Here is a 10,365-nt window from a genome sequence, read left to right as displayed (position 1 = left end):
TACATTTCTCTTCTTTAAAGCCATCTACTCTTTGGTATTTTATTGCTGTAACTCTAGGAAACAAAGACAATATAAAACAGTTTACACATTTGATTATATTGTATCTATGAAATATTTTGTTCATTTTAAGACTGAACAAAAAAACTACAAGTGCTCTCCAAAAACTGAAGGCTCAGTAGAAAATAAAGAACTAAAGAGATTCTGAAACTTGTTCTTGAATGTAATGAAGCTTATGTAAAAGAAACAAGTTTAACAGACAATTTCAAAGGGTAGTTTAAAAAAGACAAAGTATTATAATGAAATATGATAAGACTTGGAGTTAGAAAACCAAAAAACCAAAAGGGGAGAGCAAGCTCAGTATTTATCAAGCTGAAAACCAAAATAAAAATGTTCAAGCCTTAAATTGTAATAGTCTTTGAGCAAAATATTGGTTGTTGCAGGAATTATCAGAAGAAGGTGGAAGGAATGCAGTCACTGTACAACTACCCCCCCTCCCCCCGCCAAAACTGGTGGACAATGAACAGTTTCAGGAGATGGTATATGATCAAGAACCAACAGTCCTAAAGGACGAAGTCTAGGATGAACTTGGGGCTTTGGCAAAAACATGTCTTCAGAACTAGATGGAATATTAATTTAATTGTTTAAACCAATGATGCAGTTCTGGATATACTAAATTGTACATAACAAGAAATTTGGAAGACAGTTACCAGATGAAGAGAACGAAAGGCATTTATTTTAATTCCGATTAAAAAAAATCCAAAATAATGTTAAAGTTATCAGACAGTATCATGAGTATCACACTGCAGTAAAAAAGTCTGATGGTTATTGGAAAAAATGGCTGTAGAAATACATGAAATACATTAAGGAAATGTCAGAAATTCATGATGGATTCAGCAAAGACAATGGATTGAGAGATTTAATTTTTTATTTCAGATGGAGCTTGGCTGAAGGCAGAGAATACTAAAAAGATGTTTACTCATGTTTTATTGACTACGCAAAGGCAATCTCTAGGAGTGTTGTTTTTGTCGCTGTTGTTAAGTGCTTTCCAGTCAAGCACAACTTACAGCAACCCATTAACAAGAGACCTGAGCCCTGTCCTATCCTGTGCCATCTTTATAACTCGGGTATATTTGATCCCATAGCTGACTCTGAGAAGAATGGGAATCCCAGAACACTTGATGGTGCTAATGTGAAACCTATACTTGGACCAAGAGGCAGTCATTAGAACAAAGCAAGGAAACACTGCATGGTTAAAAATTGGGAAAGGTGCACGCCTGGGATGTGTCCTATCTCCATACCTTTTCAACCTGTATGCAGAACAGATTATCCTTCTATCATACTTATTCAATCTGTTGTTGTGCAAATAATTTATTAAACTGGATTATGTGAAGAATAATGTGGGATCTTGAGTGGAAGAAGAAGAATCAATTACAGTCTTAAATATACATAAACACAACCTTGTTTGCAGACTGTAAAGATACTTGTAGCATTTACTGATGAAGCTCAATGATGAAGGTAACCTAATATAGATCATACTTATGCTTAAAGAAAACAAAACCACAACTGAGTAAACAACATCATGATAAACAGAAAAGATTAAAGTTTTTAGAGATTTCATATTATTTGGACCCACGACCAACATACTTGGATGTAGCAGCCAAGGAATCAAAGGATATATTACATTGTACATATTTGCTCAAACTCCTTTTTAAGTGACAATGAGAAGGATTTCAGTTTAAAGACTAAGGGGCACCTGCCTCAAGTACGCTATTTTCTCTTCATTAGCTTGTGAAAACTAGATAACAAATAAGGAAAAGAAAAGAATATCAGTTATCTTTGAATTATAGTATTAGCAAAAAAAATATTGAATATACTATAGACTGTCAAAGAGAACAACCAAATCTGGAATAAGTGTAACCAGCTTCTGCCTTAGAGGCAAGCATACTGAGGCTTCTTTTTTTAAAGCTGGGCATGCTTTTAAGAATAGCTAGTTGTTTATTGCTGCTTTGTTCACAATAGTAAAGAGCTGGAAACAACCCAACTGTTCATCAACAAACGAATGGATAGAGAAGCTCTGGTATATTCACAAAATGGAATATTGTGCTGCAATGAAAATCAAGGAACTCATGAAATATTATACAAAAAGGAGGACATTATGCTGAGTGAAATATCTCAGTCACAAAAGGACAAATATTGCATAGTGCCACTGTTGTAAAACGGGACTGACATTAGGGTTGAGGGGAGACTGAGAAAGATGGGATAAATAATGTATACTGCACTGACACAGATGAGAGAAGGAACTGTTTAAAAGAGACATATGATTAGGCATTATTGTCATGACAGGAGTCCAAAATGAAGACTGCATAGTGGAGTGGACTTTGGGGGAAGGACTGTATAACAATGAAAGAATTTTTCTTTTACTATTCAAAGAGAAGAGCTAATTAGGGGGAGGGGTATGCAGGGAGAAAAATGTAACAATGAATGAATGGAAATCAAAAAAAAAAAAAAAAAAAAAAAGAATAGCTAGTCCCTGGAGAATGTCATCGTGATTGAAAAGTATTGCTAGAAAAGGAGAGGAATTCCATCAAGGAGATATATTGATTCAGTGAATGGAATAATAGGCCTTTTTAATGAAAGAAATTTTAAGATATACTAAGTGTTTTAGTGTAAAGCAGCCATGTAACCAAAATAATTAGCTTTTAAGAGAAACACAGATTGTGAGGGTAGAGCAGGATGAGGCAGGGTTTACTTCTGTTATATACAGGTTTGAGCTGACTTTACAGAGGTGGCATTTTTAAATTGAAGAACAGGAACAGTAAAGCAATGTGCACAAAGACTAAGGGAAGCCATATCTGACCTTTTCAAACTTCACAAAGTAGACCAATAACATCAACAGCACAAAACCTATTCCTACAATGTCAAACATGTCCTTCATGCTCCCCTACCTCTTTTTTCCCATCCCAACACCAATATGACTTCCTAACTGTGTTCAAAATCCAAAATGATAGGTAACCTATCACATATAACCATATACGGAAGTCAAAATTCTAGAATTCAGGTTAATAGCAGAATATAGTCAGGATAGCTTCTAAAATATGCTCACAGGTACCTCAGCATTGAGCCAAGTGGCTTAAAGCAAGTGCTACAAAGTTCTCAGTTATGCCAACATTAGCTTTCCTCACTACAGTTCTCCTTTAAACTTGGGCAAAATACTCTTAGCTCTGGTTCAGTGTTGTAGCAGTCCCAAGGTCTGCTCAGTCTTATGTCAGGTCTCTGGTTCTCCAGTGATGCTGCTATGGCTATTGTTCCCATAGGCCTTAATCTGGCTAATACAAGAATCTCTTGCTTCAAAAGACATACTACATTTCCTTGCTTCTTCTTTTGCTGGTGGGGACATCCTTCAATTTCGCTGTTAGTCTGCCTAATTTAAAGTGAATCTTCCTGTGGATTGGTGAGACTAACTAATCTCCTTGTTGATAGGCTAACACATCTTATTCATATATTTCCTCTCTTCCACATGGCTAAGTAATGGACAAGAAAGCATTTAGGGCAAGAAAAACCTTACACCACACAATGTAATATAATAAATTGTATTTCTTTGTAGATGAAATAATTATCTATGTTAGAAAGTTTGAGAGAGATTCTATAAAATTTAGAACTGAAAAGTGAGGTAAATAAAGTATCAGAAATCAGTATTGCAGTCATAAATCAACCATATTTATACATACTAAAAATGAACATGTGGAAATAAAAGTTGAAAACATAATACTATTTATAATCACTCTAAAGAAAATAAAACAATGAACTATCAACTCAAATTACATAGAAGATATGAGATAAATCAAAAGCATTTTTTTTTTGTGAGCAGAGATCAAGCAAGGATTCCCACTATCATTAAAGATTCAACAAAAAACTTTTTAGGCCTAGTAGACCAATTTAGCAGAGTGGTAACAAATAGTATCAAGATACAAAAATCAGTCGATTTCTCACAGCATCAAAGGAAAGACACAAAAAATGAAATTAGAAAATCAATACTATTTACAATAGCCAACCACAAGATTAAATACTTAGTAATAAACCTAACTAGTGTCACAAAAGACCTTTATAATAAAAATGATAAAATGCTAATGGGGCAATTGGGGTAGGTGTGTCAGAGTCAGTGAGACTGGCTCAGGACAGGGCAGGCTTCAGAGCTATTGTACATAGGGTCACCATGAATTGCTAGTGACTTGATAGCATATAACCACCACAACAACCACAAGAAGCAGTGAGAAACCAAATTAAGTGGGAAAATATTTCCTGTCCATGGATAGGAGTCAACACTGTAAAAATGACAATTTTACCACAAGCAATCTACATATTCAGTGCAATCCCAACATAGATACCAAACTCAGTCTTCAAGGAAATAGAAAAGGCCATTTCTAGTTTTATTTGGAAAGGAAAGAAACATCAAGTGAGCAAAGCTTTTCTGAAGAATAAAGACGAAGTAGGAGGCAACTCAAAATCTACTATGCATTCATAGTAGTCAAACAACATGTTATTAGTACAACTACAGACATAGACCAAGGGAATAGGATTGAGAACCCATAAATCAACTCATTTACCTATGGTCATTGATATTTGGCAAGGAAACAAGGCCTATTGAATGGAGAGTGACAGACTCTATAACAAAAAATGCGGGCAGAATTTGACACCTACCAGCAGAAAAATGAAAAAGGACCCACACCTGATGGCATATACAAAAACCACACTGAAGCGGATTAGCGACCTACAGTTTTTTTGTAAAGTAAAAAATGATAAAAATAATCTGAGAAAAACTATAAATGAATTGGTTTTCTTAGATTTTAATGAAAGTTTGGAAACTTGGATTTCCATTAATTCATTGTTGCACATTTTCCTCCCTGCCCCCCACTTTCACTTTTGTCTTTGAAAAAAAATTATTTCTTTGTTGTACAATCCCCATCCTCATCCCAAGTCCACTTTACTATGCAGCTCTTTTTCAAGCACCGGTCTGGGGTATAAATAGGTTTGCCAACATAGCCAAAAACACTCATCTAGGAGAGGACAAAAATTGATGAATGGGATCTTCTAAAAATCAAATTCCTGTATGATCAAAAACTTTTCCAAATAGGGTGCAAAGAAAGACTACACTGGGAAAAAATATTCCCATTCCCAAGAAAGGTGATCTAACAGAATGTGAAAATTATGGAACAATATCATTGATATCACAAATACTACTGAAGAACATAAAAAAATGGCTGGAACAGTAAATTGACAGGAAACTGCCAGAAGTTCAGTCTAGTCTTAAAAGAGGACATGTAGATCCTCGCTGAAAACAGAGAGTACCAGAAGGACGGTTGTATATTTTCTTGACTGTGCAAAGGCATTTGACTATGTGGATAATAGCAGGTTATGGCTAAGACTGAGAAGAATGGGAATTATTGAATACTTAATTTTGCTTATAAGAAATCTATACCTTGACCAAGAACCTGTTGTCCAAATGGAATAAAGGAATACTGTGTGGTTAAAATTAAGAAGGGTATGTGTCAGGATTGTATCCTTTCCCCATTTCTATTCAATCTATATGCTGGGCAAATAATTCTTGACTCTGGATTCTATGAAGAAGAATGACTTAGAGGAAGACTCATCAACTACCTGCGTTATGCAGAAGACATAACCTTGCTGGCTGAAAGTAAGTAGGACCTGAAGTACTTGCTACAGAAGATCAGAGACCATCATCTTCATCATGCATTACATCTCAACATCAAGATAACATAAGTTCTTACCACTGAGCCAATAGGCAGCAGGCAACATTATGATAGATGGGAATAGGAGCAAGGGTTCAGAGTTGTTATACATTGGGTCACTATGAGTTGCAAGCAACTTGAAGACATATAACAACATCAACAACATTTACCAGACTCTGAAATTCAACCTGTCAAGCTGTGAATCTTCTTCTTACTCATGGTGACTTGCTTTTGAAGTCTTCATTATTTCTTCTACTAATTCAGACCCTTTAACTTTATTGAATATATCTGTACATACCTGAAATATATTCCTAACATAGGGTTCCTTGACTTACTGTCAATTACAGAATCTGTTCTGCTTGAAGTGTCTATGACAGTTTAACCACACGTCCGAAGTCCCTGATTATTTTGTGTTCTTGTTTTTTAATTTTTTAAATTTTATTTTATTATATTTTCGTGTGTATCATCAAATTAAATCTGACTGGTACAGGAGGAGATTGCCCCTACTTCTCCAGCAGAGCATTTGTTAGATTTGAATCACCTACCTCTGGGATTGTAGTGCAGCTTCTTGCCACTAGACCACCAGAGCTCCCTTATTTTGTAATCTTTTAAAGGTAGAAGTCTTGTGGTCTAGTGGCTAAGGAGTTGAGCTATACAAAGAATAGATGATTATAACCAGCTGCTCTGTCGGAGAAAGAAGGGCACTCTTCTCCTGTGTGATATACAGGCTCTGAAAACTCTCTGGAGGGTCCGTTATGAGTTGTTCCAATTTGACAGCACATTAACAACTTGACAGAATCCTGGGCATTATGGCTTGATGTAATTAAATTTTGCACAGCTTCCTAATAGTGTTACACCTCCAACACAATTCCAATTAAGACTCATTTGCCATCATAAAAGTAAAGGAAGAAAATGAATACATTGTACCATAAAATATTTACCATGGAAAAAAAGAAAAAAATATTTACAATGGCACTATGAAGTCGTTAGATTATGGTTGTTTTAAATTTTTTCAGCTTTATAAATTTGCTTAATTATACTCACACCAATTTTATATTTAATAAGATAAGCCATGAATTATAGAATTAACATACATACACACACAAATTTATTAGTTTCTCAGGACTTTATATAACATATTGTGTTGCTTGTTGCAATTAGATATTTCCCTTTATTTATAAATTTCCATTATTAAAATTCATTAATAAGTCAATCTTTCTGGGTCATAACTTATTTTGGATATTTACAGAATTTCTCAAGTAAGTAATTTTCTGTCCTCTTGAGATTTTCATATTTCAAGTTTTGTACACTTATAGTCATTTATTCTCCATATTTGTCTCTTTATCATGTCACATAAAATGAATCATCTAATGATAAGTTCCTGACTGTCAATTTCTAGCAACAGAATGGAATTTGAAGCCCTCTTCTTCATATAGCTGTTTCTTGAGGTTCCTTATCAAAACAAACCATCTTATTTCCTCATTAAAAGTTGTCACTGTCAGACAGAAATGACAGCCAATTTCACACATATGACTAATAGCAGCCAGACATTTGATTAAAAGTGAAAAACATGAGAATTGCTAAATTCCATAATTATATCCTCCAGATACTTACACATTATCAAATAAAAGCTTCCAGGACAATCACAGAAATATGGCAGATAAACTGTGAATAATATGGAATATTTGGAATTCATACAAATATCATTATTTTTGCAGAGAAAAATGATTTTTTAAAATATTGCAAAATCTACATTATGTAGTTTCAGTGGGTAAGCATTGAACTACAAGCTGAAATGCTGACATTTCCTACATAATCAGTGGCACCTGGGGAAACAGCCTTACAGATCTGGTTCCAAAAGTTCAAGCCTTGAAAATCTTAAAGACAAGTTAGTTCTACTCTGTGTACATGGGATCCCATTGGGTAAAAAAAATTAAAAATGACACTATAGCTATGATCTTACTACCTCATTGTTATTCTTAACTAACTTCAGTGCAATCATGTTGGTAGCTGATCCTCCAATGGGTTTTCTGAGGCTGTACATCACACAGAAGGAGAATGCAATATTTGTACTGCAGGGGATTTGGACTGTATGCCTTTGAGTTGGCTGCACACTCTTAACCCAATCTAAAGATAACCCAGTTCTCTGGTTGAAGATATTGTCAAACAATTCCTTTAACTCTCTCAGCAAATGTAAATGTGTATTTTGTAAGTAAATACTTGGGATTGCAAAGACAGAGGAAAAGAAACAATCTCCTGTGGTGTATTTATCAAGTTTAGAAAGTGTAACTGCTTACCATTTCACTGAATTCATTATTGCCTAGGTCAAGTCTTTCCAACTGGGCCAGTTTGTGCATCGACCTATAACAAATGGAGATAAATATTGTAAGGTGGTACATGAAATGTTGCTCTGAAAGTCATTCTATCCACTCTTTGTCAGATATATCTGGCTTTACATCAGCAAATAGTTAGTTGCAAATTAACAGAATTGTGTGCAAACTACCACCAGTAGTTTACCAGGCTGTGTGTATATATGAATAGTAAGGTAAAATGTTTTGGCTGGAAATACATATTTGAAAAATAAAGAAGTGACACTTCCTGACTATTTTACTTGAAGATAACTTTCTTTTTATACTCAAGTATCATTTACCTTTGTTCTCATACTTAACCTGTTATTTAACACTTACTTTCTTGAATAGTTCAGTTTTTCCATATACATATACACATTTTTTTCCTTTTCCTATTCAGACCTTAAAATATGTTTCAAGGTGCCTACAAGGATCTGTGAGGAACCATTCACCACTCAGAAGCCATTTGAAAGTCTCTACTAGTATTGGAAGGAGAACAGCTGCCTGACTTGGCAAATCGACAACATAGCTTTTGACCACTTCTAACATTTTTTCTTTTACTTGCTCTGGAGGAAAAACCAAAATTTTAAAACAGGACTTTCTGTACTATTTCTTTATAAATGAAGGTAGAGAGTTGTTGTTGTTGATTGCCTTTGAGTCGAACATGACTCATAGAGACTCTATGAGCAAAAGGCCTGAAGCCTTTCTGTAACTATTGACATTTATCAAAGTTTCCAGAGGCATGTTGTTTAGGAAGTGGATGCCACTTCTGCTTCCAAGAAGATAAAGAGACTGTGTTTTATTTTCTTTGGACATGTTGCCAGGAAGGCCTGATTACTTGAGAGAGAAACCATGTTTGAAAGATAGAGAATTAGTGGGAAAAAAATAACTTCAATGAGATGAAATGACATAGTGAAAACAAGGGACACAAGTAGAGTAATGATTGTGAGAATGGTATAGACTCAGGGTCATTCCCATTAGATGTGAGGTTGCTGTGAATAGGAGCCCACTGTATCTATTCCACAACAACAACAATACTTAAATGATTAGAATACTTTTTCTTCTATTTTAATCTATTTTATTTACTCTGATGAAAGTTTCTGTCCATCATTATACTCTTGTGTTTTTGACATTGTCTTTTCAATATGTTTTTATATTTTATATCTTTAAAGCTGTTCCCTTATTTCTAATTTTAAAAATAGTATTCTGATTTCTCAGCATTTGCACCCTTAAAATTGACTGCCTTCACTAACTCAGTAAATTTTAGATCGTTTGTAGCACAATCTTTGCCTTTCTGTTCATGTGCTAGCTATGTAACTATAACTATTTTATGAAAAAATTGTATTTTAGATAAATATATTTAACGGAGTTTTGATAAATAAATTTATGTGAGGAAAAGAAAATAAGACTAATGGCATATTTATGTTTGTAGTTACATTTGTGAATATTTATTCAAATACATATTTAGGGATTTTTATGGCAGATATGATGTTTTCCACTGGAGTTACAAAGATTTCTGAGATGCAGAGTTTCTCAACCTTAGAACTATTGACATCTTGGGCCAATTAATTCCTTTATGTGGGGGCTATCTATCAAACACTGATAAACATCACACATAACCTTTATTCAGAATAACTTACTTTCTAAGTCTGAATAACCTTTAAATGAATAATAGTGTCACAACACCAGCATATAAGAATGTGCAGATTATCATAAATAACCTAGGCAGTGTAGAATGGTTCAGAATTTGGCATCTGTGCAAAAGGTCACCACTTCACGCCCATCAAAATGTCCACAAAAGAGTAGATATAGGCCTCTCTTGGTTTTCTTATTAATTAGTTCCTGAAAGTATTTCCACCAGAACTTGAGGAGGCTGTTTCTTTTAAAATATAAACCACCACCAAAAGAATGATATGCTTATTGGTTAGATTTTTGGCTGTTTTTTTTTAAAAGGTTATGAGTGCCCACAAAAGAAGTTAAAGTTGTATGAAGATGAGAAGATGCACTGTCTGTATTTTATCAAAACCAAATTTAAGTTGCAAATTTGTGAAATCTAAAATGAACTGGCCTAATTGCCTGAGTTCTTAATAGTAGAACCAATGACATATGGATTAAGTATATTGACCAGTGACTTCTAAAATGTAGATTTTAGAAAACTGAAAATAGAAGGAAAGAAAATTCATCTTCAAACATTTTGTTACCTTCAACCATACACACTTTGTTCTCTGTATTGTGGAGTTTGGAATGATTTTAGTTGGTTTATTTATATT

The 10,365-nt window shown here is 34.3% G+C and overlaps 1 protein-coding gene across 1 annotated transcript in view; it reads right to left on the bottom strand.

The window, feature by feature from the left end:
* The window catches only part of LRRC7 (leucine rich repeat containing 7), a 720,627-nt gene that overhangs the window by 295,705 nt on the left and 414,557 nt on the right, over positions 1-10,365 (bottom strand). Inside the window, exon 7 of the mRNA XM_006879790.1 lies at positions 8,045-8,108. Within this exon, the coding sequence (XP_006879852.1) occupies positions 8,045-8,108 (64 nt within the window). The remainder of the gene's footprint in view (positions 1-8,044; positions 8,109-10,365) is intronic.

The sequence above is a fragment of the Elephantulus edwardii genome, unplaced genomic scaffold, assembly GCF_000299155.1.
Source record: "Elephantulus edwardii isolate Elephantulus edwardi_28Jun2011 unplaced genomic scaffold, EleEdw1.0 scaffold00005, whole genome shotgun sequence".
In the NCBI taxonomy this organism is placed as follows: Eukaryota; Metazoa; Chordata; class Mammalia; order Macroscelidea; family Macroscelididae; genus Elephantulus; species Elephantulus edwardii.
Note: the sequence above shows the minus strand (reverse complement) of the source record. Positions and strands in the feature narration are given on the sequence as shown.